General features: G+C 51.5%; 5 protein-coding genes across 5 annotated transcripts; 4 read left to right on the top strand and 1 right to left on the bottom strand.

The window, feature by feature from the left end:
- Window positions 1–209: 209 nt before the first annotated feature.
- Window positions 210–1,111, bottom strand: TrAtP1_004350 (uncharacterized protein; the record flags this gene model as incomplete). The annotated part of the gene is made up of 3 exons (XM_066112266.1): window positions 210–356; window positions 475–567; window positions 1,082–1,111. The coding sequence occupies 3 exons, from the start codon at window positions 1,109–1,111 to the stop codon at window positions 210–212; spliced, it is 270 nt and encodes an 89-aa protein (XP_065968349.1).
- Window positions 1,112–1,920: 809 nt separating this feature from the next.
- On the top strand, window positions 1,921–2,220 carry TrAtP1_004349 (uncharacterized protein; the record flags this gene model as incomplete). Its single annotated transcript, XM_066112265.1, has 1 exon — window positions 1,921–2,220. One exon carries the CDS (start codon window positions 1,921–1,923, stop codon window positions 2,218–2,220), a length of 300 nt encoding a protein of 99 aa, XP_065968348.1.
- Window positions 2,221–10,974: 8,754 nt separating this feature from the next.
- On the top strand, window positions 10,975–11,271 carry TrAtP1_004348 (uncharacterized protein; the record flags this gene model as incomplete). Its single annotated transcript, XM_066112264.1, has 2 exons — window positions 10,975–11,149; window positions 11,213–11,271. 2 exons carry the CDS (start codon window positions 10,975–10,977, stop codon window positions 11,269–11,271), a joined length of 234 nt encoding a protein of 77 aa, XP_065968347.1.
- Window positions 11,272–15,846: 4,575 nt separating this feature from the next.
- Window positions 15,847–16,284, top strand: TrAtP1_004347 (uncharacterized protein; the record flags this gene model as incomplete). The annotated part of the gene is made up of 1 exon (XM_014083900.2): window positions 15,847–16,284. One exon carries the CDS (start codon window positions 15,847–15,849, stop codon window positions 16,282–16,284), a length of 438 nt encoding a protein of 145 aa, XP_013939375.1.
- A 1,469-nt stretch (window positions 16,285–17,753) lies between these two features.
- Window positions 17,754–19,618, top strand: TrAtP1_004346 (uncharacterized protein). The gene is made up of 3 exons (XM_066112263.1): window positions 17,754–18,192; window positions 18,270–18,889; window positions 18,969–19,618. Exons 1-3 carry the CDS (start codon window positions 18,094–18,096, stop codon window positions 19,360–19,362), a joined length of 1,113 nt encoding a protein of 370 aa, XP_065968346.1. The 5' UTR covers window positions 17,754–18,093; the 3' UTR covers window positions 19,363–19,618.
- The last annotated feature ends 81 nt before the right edge of the window (window positions 19,619–19,699 follow it).

The following is a 19,699-nucleotide window of genomic DNA, read 5'->3' as shown; positions in this document are numbered from 1 at the left end:
GATGGCAGCGATATACAGGTCGAAGTATATGCGCAGGTGCAAGTGGATTTGTATTTGCCTTTGTATTCGGTAGTGGGAGTTGGTGGGTTGTAGTGGTTGTTAGCCAGAGTTGAGCAATGCAGGTCGAGTGAGTAAGAGAGAGGAAGGGGAGCAGCCGCGGCAGCTTGTAAGCCTTGAGGCCTCGAGCTTTAGCCAGTGGTACTCGTAAATTAAAGACTGTTGAGAACTTGTAAAGCAACGAGATGAAGCCAGAGAAAAGTTTGGCGGGGGACGAAAGAAGGCAGGCTGCGGTGGTTATAATGTGTTGGATCGTTGGCCGTGGCCAGAGCAGCAGAAGCAGTGGACGGGGCGTGTTTCTAGGGAGGCGTGTTCCTTGGTTGAAAGCGTCAGAGACAGCAACACCCCGGCCGACGAGGGGTTTGGCGGCAAAGGCGAGACTGGGTTTGGCTGTTTGAGAAGAGCCAGTCAACGCACAGCAGGCAGTGTAAGGCTCGGACAGGGGCTGTGTTTTGGATATGCGCCGGTGGCCTGGGTGGGAGGCGTTGGAAGATCCCTGCCGCTGGACGCCTATTGCAGGTTACCGATGGCCAAGCGGATTGGACGACGCAGAAAGGATTTCCCAAGGGGGGTGGGAGCAGGGGATGGAGTGGAAGACGGAGCGCGCAAGCAGCAAATTGGCTGCGACCCAGACTGGATTTGATGAATTATGCGCCGTGCTGCGAATGGCCCTTTGGCGCCGAAACAAAACGAATAAACAGAACAGATGGCAAAGGACGAATAATAGGCCCAGGATGATGGAAAGTCGAAGTCGCAGGAGAAGAATACGAAAAGGAGAGGAGAGGAGAGGAAAAGAGTCCTGATGGAAAGCCCTGGAGCAAAGTCCTGGGCAAAAGTCAAAGGAGGGAGGAGCATGGATCTCCCTGGGAAAGAGTGACCGGCTCTGCCTGCGCAGCACCTGCTCGTTGGTGATGGACTGACTGATGGTGATGAGAGGCTCAAAGCGCAGGCAGCACTGAGGGAAGGGGGGGAACCAGAGGGGCGCTGGGCGTTAAAGCAGCGCGAGGCCGAGGGGCGTGCGCACGGGTACCTCGATGCGACCTTGGCGGCGCATAGTCGGTGGCCGGTGACAGCAGGTCTTAGGCCATCCCGAAAGGTACTGGGCTGGTACCCATTGCCAGGCTACAGGGCATTCGACCGCTACAGTACAGCGGCGGCCACAGGGCTTATCCAAGCACTAACAAGACAGAATCTACAGTAACGGAAAGAGCGTTGCTAACAATAGACCGTCAGCATGCGCAATCAAAGCTGCAGTGGCCTCGACAAATTTCCGAGGCATGCCTCTCAACCGAGTAACTTGACTTTTGCTCAGCTGCCACGCTGAGGGGAGGACAAAAAGAGTCCTCTCTTTCGACAAGAAAAGAGAGCAAAAAGCAGAGAAGACGATGCCAGCTGGTGCTGTCCTCGGCTGAGGGGTGCGCCGTACAGACACGGCCAACTGGACTGGCTAACCTGCCCTAGGTCTTGTGGTTCAAGGGGAAGATCTCCGGGCGCCTCTGCTAGGCCGCTTTGGTCGTCGGCAACGACTGTGATTCGACGGCCGAGTACGAAGCAAATGGGCGCGAGCCGCCGCTGTGTCCAGCTGATTGGCCAGGGGCCAGCGGTTCGGGACCCAGGGCAGACTCGAGAGCGAGCGAAATGACACTTCTCCCGGCGACGGCATCGCGCGAACTGCTGGCTTGGTCCCAGAGGCTTGGGAAGGCCGGACGTCCCTAGCTCGGGGACAAGTCGCTGGCAGTGGGCTGGCGATGCTGGGCCTGGAGGTGATGGAGGATTTGGTTGGGTCGGGACCTGTTAAGCTTTGGCCCGGTCGGTGATTCAGGTCACTAGCCTCGTCGTCGAGCTCCCAGCAATCAGGTCACGATGGATGATGCAGTTCTCGCTCAACTTTTGCGCTCGGCTGGTGGTACCGTTCGCGTGGCTGCTGAGCCCAAGGATGGGAGGGGCCAAAAAGAAAACCGGGGAATGACGCGATTTCCGTCGCCTTTCCCAGAGCCTGATGCCAGCTCAGAAACGAACATTAGGAGCGGAGTCGAGGCAGCAGAAGCTACCGCAACACGGCGGAGTGTGGTGGTGAGCGCTGCTCGGCACTGGGCTCAGCGGACAAAGGAATACAGGCATGCAGAGCGGGCAGATGCGGCGAGAGAGCACTTGGACTGGTAGGCCTGCTGAAATTAGACCCAGAATAAGAAGCTGCCAAAAGCACAGAGGTTATGATGCCTTTGTCTGTGCGTATCGCTACCGGTTTCGTCTTTACAATTTTCTGGGGGTGGCGTGGACAGCCCAGTCACTGGATCCCATCGTCAATCAGCTGGGGGATCTCGAGCGAGGATTACGATCCGGGGGGGTCAAGCATGTTGTACCAGGTGCTGTTGGGCAACGACACATTGCGACTGGGAGCAGCCCCGGCGGCATCTCAACGATCAGCTCAACTAACAGACGCTGAGTTACTTCCAATTAACCTTCTCCCAGCCTCCTGTCCTGATACAACCATAACAAACAGATAATCCGACTGCACCGCTCACTTTTTGAGAAACAAAGATAAAGGGCGACCCAGCGTCTCGCAGCGCTTCTCGCCGTCTCTCCAGTCCCAATCATCTTACAGGCAAACCCCCACGATCTGGCAGCCTCTTCTCGATGCATCGATGCGCGCGCATCGGCTGGTCTATGGAGAATCACCACCTCACGCCTTGGATTCGAAGAATGCTTCCCCATCTCCAGACGACTTCAGTTTCGTGCGTCCCGGCGCCATTCCCTTACCCAACCCTCAGATCGAGCTTTGGCAATAGCCGGCGCTTAGTCACTCGTGGTCAAATATGCACTCGCGATGGAACCGTAGCAACAAGCGCTGGCTGCATGACCGTCCGAAGCAGGCCAGACCAGGGCCACCGGTTATTCTTCCCGCCTCTTTCTGTTTCATTCGCCTCTTGCAAAAGGGCCCAAGCTTTATTCTTCTTCCGACAGGCTGCATATACATGAGCGCGCTTCTTTACGGCGCCAGCAAGGCGCCGCTGCCGTTCAATCTAGACCTCTAGACCTCATATTGCATTGTCTAATGCGGCCATTTACTGCGGCCACAGTCGCTTCTGCAGCCGACGGGCGCTGGATTCAAATGGACATGCCCTCTGGATTGAAGCCGGGCTAATTGGCATCCCGGCCAATGGTTTAGCAGACGCTTACTTGTATGCTTCTGGATCTTGGAGCTGCCACCACTACACCCCAGCCTAAGCGCCGCCGCTCTACGCTTGCATGAAGGAAGATGGAAACGCAAGCCTCAGGATCTCTCTGGCGCTTCAGCAGCATTTTCCGCTAACCAAGGCAAGCGCATCAAAGGTCGGCGACCTGGAGGCTTTGAACGCTGCGAATATACCTCGCGGGATGTACGAGTGGTATGGAGTACACATCGCATCGATACTGCATGTACTAGCATGCGCTACTCCTCACGATTGAGCTGCCCGGTAAATGACCGAAATATCTAGTCTCTACGTGAGTCAGGCATATACTAACACCAATGTGATGCATCCTTTCCGGACTCTGGCCTGAAAAACGTTGTTGGTCGACAGCATGTCCAACCAACATGCATTATAAACGGCTCCGCCAAGTCATCATCTTCATGCCATATGTAGAAAAGCTGATTTCGAGTGGGTCTACAAAGGCCTATAACAAGCAGTGCCCCAGTGATTTTGAGGCTCTTCTCAACTCTCGTGCATGAATTTGCTGAAATCCGCTCGGCCTTTGTGCTTCCACTTGGGCATCGCTGCGTTGTTCGACTTGGCTCTAGTCGTGCGTATACTTTGGTCGGTAGTGGTAAAATGAAGATGCAAGCCACCAATCCTTCTCCATCTCAGAGGAGTGGGCATCGATGCCATTCGTTCCACAAGGCGCCCTTCTCATCGTCTCTCATTCCTTCCCGCTACGTTCTATTCTCTAGTTGGGCCACGACATCATAGCAGAGCTATTGATCCTGGACTGGGCAATGATGGTGTGCCCAAGGTTGTGCGACGCACCCCGCGGGTATGAGAGAGAACGCCTTCTTCTATCAACTTACAGTATCTGCATCATTTAGCTTCACGCTTTCCCCCCTTGTCCTTTTGTCCGTCGGGCACGCTCCTTGACTGAAAATTACGTACATACATATGCTTGTAGGGTGTTGGTCCGGGTCCTTGATGCTAAGGCCCATTCACGACAATCAACTCTCAGGAATACGAGATGCCGTATGTCGGCGTGTCCGTACGCGCAAAAGAAAGAGCAGAGACGCTCAGCTATGCCTTCCTCAGCTGCTTCCAGCGTTTATGTTCTAGTTATTCGAATTCATCACTAAAGCCGCAACCGACAGACAAGCCAGGCAGCTTCTGGGGAAATATGGATCTAGCCCACCACTTTCAGCTTTTTGCCACAGCCTTGAATCTCCTTGCTAGCGACGGCTAGCTAGGCATAGATGAGTCGTGTTAGTTACACCGTGTTCGACCCTTGCAGGAGGAAGGATTTATCAACCTGACGACATAGGCGAACTGTGTACCAACGGGACTGACCATGGATTATTCTGAGCATCCGTGATGTTTGTTTACTCTGCACACACCTCTTCATCTGATTATCATTTCGTGTCTCTTGTTCTCGGTGTTGATACTTTGGCAAACTAGCCATTGAGAATTCAACGCTGCATGTCAGAGTGATGGAAAAGCATATAAACCGGGTCACTTATGGAGCGTCACTCGGCATGCCACGTATGGGGAGCCTCGTTAATGGGCTGTTGGCTCTCCTTGGACAATGGTAGAGATGGCACGCTTCAAGGAACACGCTTTCTTCCCTTACTTCACACCTACTATAAGGGCGCTCCTATCGGCATTCCCAATCCTCCAATAGCGATTGTGGCGCTCCGGGCCGTGGCCAGCCTCGAATCTGATTGAACAGGCTCGGCGTTAACGCCCGTGCAGAGTCTTGTTTATTTCCACTAGTCCCAGGCATACAGAATCCTTCGTAGACGCTCAGTGGTCTAGATATACTCACCCCTTCATCGTCGGTATGGTGTTGGGGCATCTGGTTGAGACACTCGAGACGGTGTATAAGCGCCTGTTTGAGAGCATGTGAAGGGTAATCTTTGGAGGGGTAGTTGGAAGATGGATGGAAAGGTCCGGATGTTCACACCGCCATTCGACATATGAGCCGAATTTGCTGTGATACGATGGCACTTTGAAGCATATGCAGTTATCGTCTGCTGCGTTGATGCCTAGACACTGTCCGTTTATGGATGCAGACAGTATACAGAGAGATGCTTGCTATTCACAGAAATGCGATACCGCTTGTAAACAGTAATTAGATAATTTCCAATGATTACTTTTCTCATGCAATAGAATAGGCGGCAATTGGAGAGAGAAGTCTAGAGCATTTGCCGCTGATTAGTCGCAGGTGAATAATTGGGCGGTAATTTGAAACCCGATACAGAAACCCTGCAGTTGGCAATCATTTTCACCAAGAACATATTGGTGCCATCTTGAATATGCTTAAGAAGATATAATTGGAATCAGAAACTTCTTTTTTTTTTGGTTTCATGTCTCACTGCCAAGCCTCGTTTCGCCTTGTGACCAGATTCGTGATGGAACTCTCAATGTCGTCTGGCAAATGCGGCTTGCGGAACGCTTACACGGTTATCCACTGGAGTATATATGCTATATTTAGGTCCTTTGTTTGTCTAGTACTACCTACTTAGGTATGTAGATGGCGTTCTGAGTACTGGGCGCAGGTGTATAGCGTAGAACAGATGACTTATTCCAAGTTGTTACTACATGTATCTTCATTCCCAAAGGTTCTCCCGTGAACATAGGCGTCATGGTATCTTTAATGTAATTCAATCTACCAGTGGCTTCTGACTGATCCGTCGTTTAATTAATATCAGTGGGCTCCTTTGCTGCGATGATTTATGCAGTCGGGACCTCGTAAGTCTACTCCGTTCGGCATGAACTGTATACTGCGGCTTTATCACGGATGGGTAGATCCGGACTATTAGTTGGGCTTTTGGTGTATTTTAGGGATGGAATTTATGTGAGAATTCCGCATTACAGAGGGCGGAATCTACTTTTTTATTAATGAAATCCATTTTTTATAAGTGAAAATCGTGTATTTACCGATGAAATTCGGGTATTTATTAATTAAATCTGTTTTCTTTTTAACGAGATGTGCTTTTTTGTTGATGAGATTTGCTTTTTATTAACGAGATCTGCCTTTTTAACAATGAAATTTGCTTCTTTGCCGAAGAAATCTGCTTTTTTTTTTTTTTTTTAACTGACGGAATTCACCTTCGCGTCGATGGAATCTGCTTTTTTGTCGACGAGACCTGCCTTTTCGTCAACGAGATCTGCATTTTCATCAACCAAATCTACTCCCTCGTCAACGAGATCTGCTTTTCCGTCAACCAGATTTGCTTTTCCGTCAACCAGATTTGCAATTTCGTCAACCAAATCTGCATTTTCCATCAACGAGATCTGCGATTTCATCAACCAAGTCTCCTTTTTCGTCAACGAGATCTGCATTCTCATCAACCAAATCTGCTTGTTCATCGACGAGATCTACTTTCTCATCAACCAGATCTGTTTTTTTTTTTTTTTTTTTTCGCCGAGATCTGCCTTTTCATCGATGAGATCTGCCTTTCCATCGACGAGATCCGCTTTTTGTTGACGAGATTCACCTATTTATCGACGGAATCTGCTTCTTTGCCGTTGCCCTTGAGCAGGTAACACTGGTATCTTACAGGAAGCCACTCTGAAAATGCTCTTCTAGGCGCATATCTGTGAATTTTCCTTTAAATCATAGTTCACCTAATTTATAATCATGCAGGTCAATATTATAAGCTTAGCCACCATTTGCATCAACAACGCAACATATTCATAGCGCCGTCGTACTGCCGTGGGCCTATGTCTTCATCTGACTTGTTTTAGAATCTGATGGACTTGTTGCAGTAGAGTGACACAAGCTATCGACTTGAGCCGTGATAAAAAGATTGGGATATTATTGCATAATAAATGTGATGTGTAATTAGAAGCTAGAGCATTGCTCTGTAAAGACCCGAAGTGATGTGAGACATGTAGAATCACCGTGACGCATCATTGGGGGTGCCTCAAACGAGCGCATGTACTATACTCTCGTCTATATATACATGGCATTTCTCGTTATAATGCTTTCTCCTTTAGACTAGCAATAACAAGAAAAAAAAGAAGAAAAGGGAAAGAGAAGCGATTAATTTTTACTCCGGCGGCAAGCGACTTGTCTTTAAAAGCACTCGGCGCCGTTTCTTCGCAATTGGAGCAGTTGTATTAATTGAAGCAGTTGTTGGAGGTGAGCTAAACATTGATGTTTCAGCTAGGACCAACCTATATCTACATAATATTCTTTCTCAACCTTGCGCTGCCCTTGTAATCATGCACTTGTCTAAGCTACTCACTTGCCTTGTTGCTTTGGCTTCTTCCTCAACAGCCTCCATAAATGTACGTTCCTTTCGTTAGTAGCTTATGAAGACCAGCCGCAACTAACAAAAAGCAAATAGGTGTGGCTGCATAGCTTGCCAGAATACCAGGGACATGTCTATGAGTTTAATGGCGACTCGCACACATGCAGTACACTCAGTAAAGCAGTGTATGCTTTCTACGTCCTCATGAGCACATGCATAGAGCTAATAGGAGAATAGATATGGAAACGTGCAGTCAGCCAAGATTATACATTTTGAACCGTTCCCGTATTTCGTCTGCACATTGTTCAGGTGAAGGGCCTCTCTCTTAGGCTTATATGCTTCATAACGGTATTCCATTTCTTGCAAGCTGATACTCAGTCATCTTGAAGCTCCAACGATTGCGCGCTACACTCAGAGCTCTTTACTCTCGCAGCAGATGGCCAGGATACTCCTTTTGCACCTAGAATTGACGCTCGTTCGATTTTGTGTGAGTCTTGGGAGCCGTGAGCAAGGATACTGGGGAAAGCAGTTTGGAGAGGCTCGGTAGCTGGAACTCTCAGCGCTATTTTCGTTCTTGTTCTTCTATATTCTTTTACCTTTATGGTCAATCTCCGCTGCTAATATACGAACAATAAAAGTCAAGCATAGTAACAGTTGGGAGACCCTGGAAAGTGGAAAGTGGGATGATTTACTTTGCACAATCATCTTCATACTACATGCTCCATACTGCTACGACCATGGACTCGACAGGGGGTGAACGTGGCATATGGCCGATAAGTGCCAATCAAAGGGAGAAGAATACTGGGATGTTAATGTAGGGGGGGAGTCGAGACGAAGATTGCGTATGAGCAGTGCTACCGTAGAGCCGCATGAGAAAGAAGATTGTTGAATGTTGTGCATGGGCCTTGCTATTAGAAAGGCTGTCGTACGAGTGCCTAAAGAGAAGATGATATGTGATTGCTGGTATCCTTTTTACTATCTTATATCACTACAGTCTCTACATATAAACAATTTCTACCACTTTCAACTCGACAGCGTCACAGTACATGTACCTATTGCTTTTTCCCTCTTGTTTCCAGACGAGCTCGATGCCAGCAGCTACCCTACAACACACCAAAAATGGAGCGGGATCACGCAGGGAATAATACGGATAAGAATTGTATACGAAGGACGAAGCCACCACCAGCGGGTCGGCTCCATATCGATATTGCCAGACTAGTACGTACATGCATTCGCTACGAAGCAGCCGCATGTTCTGCGTGGGCCGTTGAGCTGTTGCTGGTAACGCCACAAATTGCAATGCAGAGATGAAGAGGCAAGTATTTCGTCGACGTTGCTGCACGACCCATGTCAGGGTGATGCAACGCACCAGGTCCAGCCCTTCGGGGCTCGAGAGGCTCGTCTATGCGAAATGATGCTGCTGTGCTGCTGCCCAGACCTGTTGGTCAGCTGGATCGGTGCATGCAGCGAGTGATGGCACTTTGGCTCTGGCCTGAGGCTCTCAGCAACGTCGGCTGGAGGTTTTGATGAGGAGGCCGGTCCCCACCCTGGCTGGCAAGCTGAAGACGTTGAGATTCTCTCCCTCTCTTGACCAGGATCAAGGATCAAGCATCAAGCAACATCACATCTGCTGCAGCCCTGCTACAAGCTCCAACCTGGAATCACACCAAGACAGCCCCTGCAATACTATCCAGCGCCGTCACAGCGTGGCGAAACCAATCGGTAGGCCGTCGGGCCTCGACGAGGCAAACATGCGAGCCCAAGGCCCTGCTCGAAATCGAAACCTCGTGGCTCACCGGCACCGACGGCTTAAAACAGGAACGTAGCCCGAAATCCTGCAGCCCCCGCTGTCCACTCACAGCAGCGGACCAAAAATGCCGCCCTTGAATTTTAGCCACTCAGCTGTGCCCAAGCAGGCGGCGGCTTGTGTGATTTGCCGCTTTGTTACATGGTCCAGCACCCCAACCTGATTGGACGAGAAAGGTAGGGATGAAAGCGGAAAGAGAGAGAGTCTGGATACAGGACCATCGAACTTTCTACAGTACATTCTGTAGGAGGCATGCGAGGCTCTTCCAGCAGACAAAGAAAAAAAAACAAGAACCAACAGAGGCGAAAAACAAGTCCCACCCAGGCAGCATTAGTGCTTCGTACTGCATACGCGGCTGGTGTCTAGTAGCTCACCAGACAAGCTAAAAGAATAGCCTGGAGCAGCATTATTACTCCGTAGGGCAAATGATCGAATTAGAAAAAAAAAGAAACGAAAAAACGGGGGTCTTGGAGGTCTTGCAAGTTCCCTCGAGGCCATCAACGCCTGCGACAAAAGACATACAAGTAGAGCCTGCACTGTGGGCTGGGCTGGCTGTTTTAGAACCCTGTGTGACTCCGAGATTGGTTGGTACGGGCCCTGTGGGCTGTCGTCACATCGCGGCGAGCGCCACGATTTTCCCTTTCCAATTACCACCTGCTGAGATTTGCTCAACGGGACAAGTCGTATATATTATTAGGCATGGGCTTTGCAGAAGAAGGAATGGCCCCGGAAATGCTACAGCACATCGTCCCCAAGCAGCAGCACTTTATTTCCTGTAAGACGAGGCTGCAGATGCAACCCCTGGGAATGCCCTCGAAATCGCGCCGTGGCTGCTTTTGGGCGTCGTGTAGACTACACGTATCTGGCAATCCGTTACATACATCACTCCTTGCTTTGCATGTGTATGTACAGTATTTCCGCGCATGTGCTTCGAAACTAGGGCACACCGACTTTTGACAGCAATCTTGTTTTTTTTTTCTTCTCTTTTTCTTGACGAGGGATTGTGTGGCGTGTCCTGCAACATGCTGCTTTTGTCAAGTTGTTTTCGTACATTCAGCGCCTCAGCCACCTCATAAGGCTGTATCGTATTCCAGCAACATGATAGGCCGATTGTCCCTACTTGGACAAAACGGTATACCGAATGGCAAGCCTTGAAGCAGTCTACAGATAAAGAAGCCGACGTGCATGGGCATTGGGTTCTAAAGCCGTTTCTGACGCAGCAACCTCGCTGCTAGTGTGCTACTTGGCTTACTTGGACTTGTAGCGCATCATGTCGACTGCACCTCGTCTTCTTCTTCTTCTTCAGCCGCACATGCGAGATGCGTTTTGCGCCCGTTTGCTGTCCCCTGTTGTCACCGCTTCTTTACCTCTCAGTGGCCATATCCGTATTACTCTTGGTATTTGATACAGCACAGCCGTGGCTCAGTGCATCAAAACGGCTGGCTGCAGGTGGGGTCCGAGTACAGGGTTCATGTGCTTTCATGTTGGCTGCTCCATGTACACTTGTTCCCTGGAACTCGCCTCGCCGGTTTCAATCGCCATCTCCACGCAGTGCTACCACCACCATCACAAGATGCATTTCCCCCATGGCATCGCACTAATGTCCGAGGCATCCTATCGTGCTAGCAGTGCAGTGGTGAGCGGCGATAGGGACATGGGGGTCTGAATCATGCCCTTTTTTCTCAGGACAGGGCTGGTGGGCTCGGGGGTTGACAGCTCACTCACACGGCGCGAGGGCGAGCGTGACGATGTTGTCGGAGGCGGAGAGATTGGAGCCCGCCTTGACGAGATACATGCCGTCGCCGCTGCTACTGGACGAGGAGATACGTATGACTTGAAAGTTGGTATGTTATTTCTCTACATCTTGGGCAAGATAGTCAGGGGAATAAGGTTGATATCAGTTATAGCTCTGTATAGCTGGATGTTAGTTGGTACGGATACGACAACTCGAGATGGCCAGGGGTAGAGACGGGCAAAGCCTCAGCAGCAAGCTTTAGCCTTTGCATCTCCCTAAACAGTAAGCGACGGCCATCATCATGTACACACTCTATTGGGTACCAAGCGCGGGAGGACGGAGACGTTCGGAGCGCATGGTAGGATGCACTAAATCGCTGGGCCTCCATCACACACACGCGCACTCTAGCTCGGTACCTGGCCTGCTGTAGGTGGTTAGTTGTACGCATCTCGTACAGTACTTGTTACTTGATAATGCTCCTGCACTGTAACTGCACTGGACAGGCAATCTTGGAAACAGGAAATGCTCACCTGCGTCTGAGTGCATCGTCTTTGCTCGGACATGGACTACTTACAGCACTGCTTCTGCGACGTTGCTACAGCAGAAACATGTGAAAGCGGCGTCGACGGCACAAGGTATGGGGTACAAGGTGTGCACCTCGCCTGGCTGTCAAGGAGCCCAAGGTAGGTTTGCTCTAACAAGCGCCATCACCGCCATCAGCTCGGCTACCTAATAGTAGCTTTTTTGTTGAGGACACCACGCGTGCCTCGTGTACTCGAGGTCCTGCATTGCCGTGGCAAAGTATGTACAAGTACTCCGTACACGTCCTGGGAACTCCCGCCCACGCTCCATAGCCGTCGGGCTACAGTTCCCAGTACGAAGGGCTCCGTGCCGCAGCAGACAAGGGACCAGGCCGTAAACAAAGAACGACGTGCGCTAGGCAAGCATCAGCCAAGCACGAGGAACTGGCACAAGGTAAAAAATACAGAGAGAAAAACGAGCGCCTCATGGCCCGTGCGCCGGGGCAGGGCCTGGCAGCCAATGGCAGCGCATGTGGGCGAAGCCAGCCACCAGCAGGGCCCCACGCCAGGGCTGATTCAGCCAGTCACAGGTGTTAAAAGACTCCCGGCCCCCCGCTCCCTCAAATCACATCTTCGCATTTCCCTCGTCCTCTTCGCGAGCCTTGCCTCCTCCCACTCCACGACCAATCAATCCCGCCCTGCCCTGTCCGACGAACCAGCAGCAATTGCGAGGTCCAAGACGGCGAAAAAAAGGGCCCTTCCCGCGCCTCACGCGTGCAATCAGATTCGTCCGTCAAGGGAGCAGCGAAACAGCCAGCCGTGGCCATTCACAGCGTCTCGACTATCTCGTTCCGATCCGCTTGCAAGCCGCGCGCAACGCCCGTCCATTGAGCGTCTAGGCCGCAGCGTCAAACCTTGGGCAACCCGGTCGGCTCTAGTCGCAGCTTTTTTTTTTCTGCGGCTCTTCCGAAGCCGTGCTGTGTGTGAACGCACGCGATCGCCGGCTCCTCTCCAGGACCCCCCTCGTGTTGTGGGTGCCCCAGAAGACACACCTTTGCGCGCTTGCTGCAACGTCCAAGGAGAAAAAAAAAGCTTCACAAGCTTTGCCATTGTTTTAGCTGCCCAGACATCGCAACTGCATTGTACATTAGCATTGCTGCTAGCGAAGTCGTCGTCGTTGTTTTTGGTCTTTGGTCTTGTTTTGGTTTTGCATTGCATTTTGCATTTCCGCTTGCAACCGGATCCTCGGAGCCCCTCAGCTTCGGCAAACAGAGTCTGCAGCTCCAAAAACAGCAGCACAGAAACGGGAAAAAAAACAGAAGCAGCGCAAAGCTTTTCCCCACCTCGCGATTCGGTCTGCGACGTCAGCATCGATAGCAGCGCCTTTTGCGACAAGCAAGGCTCTCACAGGCAACCCGCCGCTCACCTAAAAAATCAGCCTGTCCGCCCGCCAGCAAATCAGCTTCCTGCAACCCGCGTGGCCCTTCATCATCCATTGCAAGCTCGCAACGCCAGAGGCCTATCATCGTCGCCAGCCTCAGCTTCGCCCTCGCCATTGGCGCAACACGTCATCAGGTGACAGCGCGCATCTGCAGCGCCCATCTCCCAATTGTCCGAGCATTCAATCAGAGCGCTGCGTTGCTCTGTCGCATGGTTGCTGTCAATTTCCAGCTTCTGGGAATACCTGCCAACAAGCCCGTAGCCGCCACCGCAAATCACATCCAGGACACGCCATTCCTGGTCGACGGCGCATTCTGTCTGTGGCTGCGTCGAATCGGTACGTAGTATTTTTATCTTGTTCTAATTTCGGCCTCGTTTCTTCTTTATTCTGCATTTTGATGCCGTCATCACCACCCCTCGTCATCTCTGCTTGTAGCTGCAGCGACCTCCCCCGGCTCTTCTATTTATTTACTTGGCCACATCCTTTCTCTTTTGGGCCGCACGGAATCGCCCTGCTGGGATCGACTCTTTTTTTTTTTTTTGCTTTGGTTTTCTGCTTAATTTTTGCCTTGTTTTCCCTTCTTTGCTGCGTTAAGCCCCCCTTGTCTTTATTGCGTTTGCTTTGACGAATACCTGCCCTTTCCTTCAACATCATTTGTTTTGAGACGACGGCATATGCCTGGATGCCCTGCAGCTCACGCATATACACCGACTCTTCCCACTCGCTCAGCCCAGCCCAGTTCGCCTACTGGTCTCACAGCCCTCGCCCTCATAGCCTCTCTGCATTTTCTACCCCAGCAACTGCCACTATAACGTTCCCCGTTTACTGGGCTGAGTACGTCCGGGCGAGTTCTTCTTCTCTTCATGCACCCACTTTGCAGAATCTGCCCTGTCCTGTCCTGTCGTCACATCTTGAAATCTTGAACAAAGCTCCGCAGGCTGGCCCAAGGCTCGATTTGACCTGCCCGACTGCCTCATTCGCCTCTCCCATCCGTCCCTCCCACACATGACTGCCATCCTCGGCCAGAGCGGTCGTCTTGTCTGGACCGGACACGGCCAGCACCCACCACCAGCCTGATTTCATCCCCCACCTCATGGCGTGTCTTAGTCTCTATGCCCAACTCTCCGCTTTGCCGTCCGGATGAGACAATCAACTCACTGGGGCCAGAGGCAGCGCCGCGGAGCCTTGGACAGGGCAAAACAGGCGTCATCCTGCTCTTGACGTCTTTAAGCGTACGCGCTGCATCGCATCTCTTAAAGCAAATCTCATGGCGCTTATCTGGATCGGCGCGCTTTCGTCGCCCTCCCCCTTCACACGCCCAGCTTGGGCTCTCATTTGCCTTTGTTCACTGGTGTGCCGACGTGTTGGCAGCGGTTGGGGGCTTTCCTGGTGGGCTTGCTGGCCTGGTGGACCTGGCTGCATATTCCGTCATGCATGAGCTACAACTATGCCAGCGCATCACAAGTGTGGCTCCCTGGCGCTGCTTGCTCACACCCCTGTCCCCATCCCTGCCTGGATACCTCTGGCTGTCTCACTATTCGCAGCGTCTCGCCTATATACAAACGAGCTAACGCCTGTGGTTGGATAGATCTTTGTTAATCCTCGATTGAGCTGCTCTGGGGAAGTGGAAAAAGCGACTGCTCTGTTTCGTCCGTGCCTCTCCATCCATCGTCATCCCGTACCTTGTCGCAACGACCCGGTACAGGACCAAGGACAAGACAGCTCTCTCTCCATCTCTCTCTTGCGCCGTGCCTCTTCACGTGGTTTCTCTCGCGCCCGGCAACTCAGCCACCCTCCACTCTGCTCCCCACGAGCACAACTCTGCCTGCAGGCGCCTTGCGGCTTCATTAGCCACGTACCTTGGCACCATCCCACCACCTTGCCAGCTCACCAACGCATGTGTCTGGTAGACTTGGGTGCCTGAACATTGCGCGCTTCTCTTTGCGATTACCCAAGCATCGAATCGCCAGTTCCCAACCACACGTGCCCAACCCCAATACCCAAAGCAATTGCGCAACTTGATCCTCTTCAAAACCAAAAAAGACAAAGAAAATTAAGCAAGAAATAAAGAAAAGAAATATTGTACTAGCGATAATATTCTTTTTTTATTCTTTCTTATTCATCGAGCTTCGGTTATTCGTCACTGGCGTCTTTGCTCTCTCTTCGATACTGACTGTAAGCAGCTTGCCTAGCGTTGCGCTGTCGATATTATTCGTCCCAGTCCTCCTAGCTTCAAGTCTTGAACTTGTGATAGGGCGAATCGCGATAGCGCCACCCCACATTTTGGCTCGCGACATCTTCGCGACACCAATTTTGGTCCTTGTCCTATCTGTAGGATGATGGAATACGCGCAATATCCACAGCAGCAACACAGTTCTCACGCCGGTTACGCGAATTCTGCCGCAGGTGCAAGCATCACCTCGCCCACAAGCCACGGCATCAACCAACACGCCGTGCAATCCTCTCCCATCATCACATCGCAGCAACACCAGCAGCACCAGCAACACCAGCCGGGCCAGGCTCCAGCTCACGCCATGTACGGACCACAGTACGGCGTGCCTCAACCGAGCATGCAGTCGGTTCCCTATGGCATGCCCGGGGGGATCCAAGCGGCGGCAATGGCTGCCACGGCTGCGGCAACCGGCTCCAACTACACCTACATGCACTCGGATCCGAGCATGCCTCACACATCCCCACGGTTGCCCAATGCTAAGAAAGATGGCCGGCCATCTCCTCGGATGAGCATTTCGCAGATCCCCGGGCGCCGTATGAGTCAAGTTACCAGCCCTGGAGTGCCGAGCGCCCAGGGCTTGATGAACCACGGCGGACCCCGCCCCCCCGCCTATGCCTCCTGCCCCTGCCATGCAGCATCCACAGTCACCAGAGATGCCTGCCGGTGCTGTCGAAGAATCGCCCCTATATGTCAATGCCAAGCAGTTTCACCGAATCCTTAAGCGACGTGTTGCCCGCCAGCGCCTTGAAGAGCAACTGAGGTTAACCTCCAAGGGACGCAAGCCATATCTTCACGAATCCAGGCACAACCATGCAATGCGCCGACCTCGTGGACCTGGCGGCCGATTCTTGACAGCGGAGGAGGTGGCGGCCATGGATGCCAAGGAGTCGTCAAAGGGCGACGGCGACGGCAGCGATGACGCCTCACCCGCGAAGCCCTTGGAGGTTGCCAGCGCAAAGCGCAAATCCGAATCTGGACCCTCGATTGCAAGCAAGAAGCCCAAGACAGCAACCGATAGTGCCGAAGGGAATCAAGAAAACGACAGTTAATAACTGGTTTGATTTTACTGCTTCCTCATTCACTTGTTTTATGAGTACCCGATTCACTCATGATTCTTTTTTTTCAACAATGCAGATTGGGCATTCTCTTCTAAATTTTCTTTTTTTATAATGAAGTCATGAAGACTGTGACTTTGAAGGCGATGCGTCTTGCTATCATTCCAAGTTGAGACATCGGACGGGACTGGGAGTTTTCATTATTATTATATTACGGCCGGCAAATGGTGGACAATCTCATACAATCTCTCATATGAGAAATTCAGCACGACATGTCTCTGACCTATGCAAGCTTTCTTACAACATTGTTTGGGAACTGGTAATCCAACGGTGTTTAAGCAAGAAATGTGTATAGTCTGGCAACGAGCTGGGCTCTCAATATGGGTTAAACGAGATGCCAGGCAACTGACAGGGGGGAAACTGGTTGGGCGGGCAGAATGCATGGACGACTCGACACGATGGATACCCCTTTTTTTGTTTTTCTTCTTGCCACAACACTTTTTTTCATATGTTATAACTTTCTCTACTCACCACGAAAGATTCGAAAGGGCTTTGGCATCGGAGGAATTTGGTCTGGCTACCACTGAGGTGCATTAAGGCATTGAGGCATTGAGACACTGAGGCATTTTTTTTTTTACCTTCATCTTTTTCTCCTTCTTTTTCTCCTTCTTTTCTTCTTCATTTTTCGCCATCCTCTCTCCCCCTTTTCTCCTTTTCTTTCTTTCTCTTTCCCTTTCTTCCTGCTTTTCTTCTTTAGCAGACATCTGGTATAAAATCACTGACAAAGCATTTGGGAAAAAAAAACTCTAAAAAAAAAGGAAGAATGAAATTTGGGAAACAAAAGAAGCAATTACACCAAAAAAAATAAAAGAAAAAAAAAATTCAGAAACAGGATTTTAGGCTATGTGTGGAACACAAATAGATAGGTATTTGGCTTAACAACAGAAAGGCTGAAGTGTCTGGACACTTGATGAAAGACGGATGAAAGAAACTTGTAGCTTGCGGATATAGAGGTGAGGGTGTGGTCCGTCACCGGATATAACTTTGGGCTCTCCTAGCTTTTTGCAATTGAAGATATCATTTGATATATAACCAATGTAACTCATATGTAACCACTGTTTGGCGACTTGCAGCATTGAAGAGGGATGGCGAGTGCTTGGTGATGTGATAGAAATGTATTTTTACTATGATGATTAATACATAGGTGCTGTCGTGAGTTGTGCTTTTGTGCTATTGTGCAGCATGGGTCATGGACTTGTGAGAGTAATTAACAATGTATAAAATGGGTGGTAGATTAAGTTGCGTTGCTCAATGTTCAACACCTTGATGTTCTCAGTATTGCAAGGTTGGGCAACACCTGATTGGGCGAACACTAATCTCCCCCCCAGCTAGCAACCAGACGCGACTTACACACTGTCCAATGAGAGACTGAAAAACCCATCCCCTGGCTTTTGTTTTCGATCTGGGTACGGAGGAAAGGGGAATGGAACTTGAATTGAGGGGGGAGGGGAGGTTGCTTTCGGGGTGGCTGAAAAAATCTGGGGTCGGGGGTAGCTAAAGCGCCGAGCCTCGGCACGTCAGACGGTTGCCGTATCCGTCTTACCTCGTTACTGCATTCCGGGGTGCAACATGAAAAGGCTGCGTCCTTGTCCACTGCAAAGCTTGGGATTCAGTCCATCTGCATCAATTGAGGCTTCTTGAAAGAGAACTATTGGCTTTTGTCTCTGCTGGTTCTCCCGTGAGAGCTTGTATTATCGTGGACAAGGGAGAGCGCACGCGATAGCACGACTGACCAACTACAACATGGCGGGCGCGGTGCGGCAGCCTATTGACGAGAAGGCGTTTGGAAAGTTTCTAGAGGAGAATGTACCGATAATCAAGACACCGGTTGATCTGAAGCAGGCAAGTACAGCATTTACAATGAATTGCAGAGCAGTACAGGCTGAGTACAAGAAGCTAACCTGGCTTTGTTACTCCAGTTCGGCTTCGGTCAATCCAACCCAACATACCAAATCACCGACGCCGCCGGCAACCGCTACGTGATGCGCAAGAAGCCTCCCGGAAAGCTCATCTCCAAGACGGCGCACAAGGTCGAGCGCGAGTACCGCGCGCTGCACGCCCTCGAGGCGACCGACGTGGCCGTGCCCAAGACGTACTGCCTCTGCGAGGACGACTCGGTGATTGGCACGCCGTTTTACATCATGGAGTTTCTGGACGGGCGCATCTTTGAGGACTTTTTGATGCCCGGCGTCGCGAGCCCGGCGGAGAGGACGGCGCTGTGGAAGGAGGCCATCCAGACGCTGGCGAGGCTGCATGCCGTGGACGTGCACAAGGTCGGGCTGGACAAGTTTGGCAAGGCGACGGGGTTTTACAGCAGGCAGACGCAGACGTGGGCGACGATTTGCATCAGCCAGAGCAAGGCGGTGGATGTTGAGACGAAGGAGCCGGTGGGACAGCTGCCGCATTTCGATGAGCTGGTGGGCTTCTTTCAGAATGAGAGGCTGCAGCCCAAGGATAGGACGACGCTGGTGCACGGGGACTTTAAGATTGACAACTTGGTTTTTCACAAGACGGAGCCCCGGGTGATTGGCATCTTGGAGTGAGTCCCGCATTTCTCGATTGATATCATTCACATCCATGATTCTTCTGAACGGAGCTAACCGTGTCACTTTGACCAGCTGGGAAATGTCCACGATAGGCCACCCCCTGTCCGACGTCTGCAACTTCATCACGCAGTTCTACCTCGCCCGCTCGCCCGGCACGTCGGCGTCGAGCAGCAGCGCCGGCTTCCTGCCCGGCGCGACGCCCGGCCTGCCGCAGCCCGAGGACATTCTGCAGTGGTACACGGCGATTTCGGGCTACGACCCGCGGCCGGAGCTCAGCTGGGGCGCGGCCTTTAACATCTTCAAGCTGGCGGGCGTGTGCCAGGGCATTGCGGCGCGGGTGGCGGCGCGGCAGGCGAGCAGCGCAAAGGCGAAGCAGCATGCTGATACGAGGGGGTTGCTGGGGGAGTTTGCGTGGGTGTTGGCGGAGGAGGCGAGGGCTGGATCTGCGGTGGAGGCCAAGTTGTGAAGGGGTATGTTTTACAAGGCATTTTGGTATACAAAAGGCAAGCGATGGTTGTGCTTGGGTATGGTATAGATGGGATGAAGGAGATTTATCAGATGCACTTGTATTAGATGAGATGGACTGTGGATATATGGACATGTAGATTGCATGCATTTTTGGTGTAGTTGCCGTTGATGGGCAGCAATGAACAGATGGTGTATTACCAAGCAAAGTAAATCTGACCCAAAAGAGAATTGAAATAAACAAATCAAACAGCAAAGCCCAAACAGGGGTCGTCATAATCAATAGTGCCCAATCTGCATAACAGAACCCATCTCTGTGCTGTTCAATCGGGCACCTG

This window comes from Trichoderma atroviride, chromosome 2 (assembly GCF_020647795.1).
Source record: "Trichoderma atroviride chromosome 2, complete sequence".
NCBI classification, from domain to species: Eukaryota; Fungi; Ascomycota; class Sordariomycetes; order Hypocreales; family Hypocreaceae; genus Trichoderma; species Trichoderma atroviride.
Note: the sequence above shows the minus strand (reverse complement) of the source record. Positions and strands in the feature narration are given on the sequence as shown.

Bases quoted from the DNA above. Each gene is read 5' to 3' on its own strand.
- TrAtP1_004346 (XM_066112263.1), top strand. From the start codon at position 18,094: ATGGCGGGCGCGGTGCGGCAGCCTATTGACGAGAAGGCGTTTGGAAAG. The intron at 18,193-18,269 runs GCAAGTACAGCA...TTGTTACTCCAG, and splicing joins CACCGGTTGATCTGAAGCAG to TTCGGCTTCGGTCAATCCAA. The intron at 18,890-18,968 runs GTGAGTCCCGCA...CACTTTGACCAG, and splicing joins CGGGTGATTGGCATCTTGGA to CTGGGAAATGTCCACGATAG.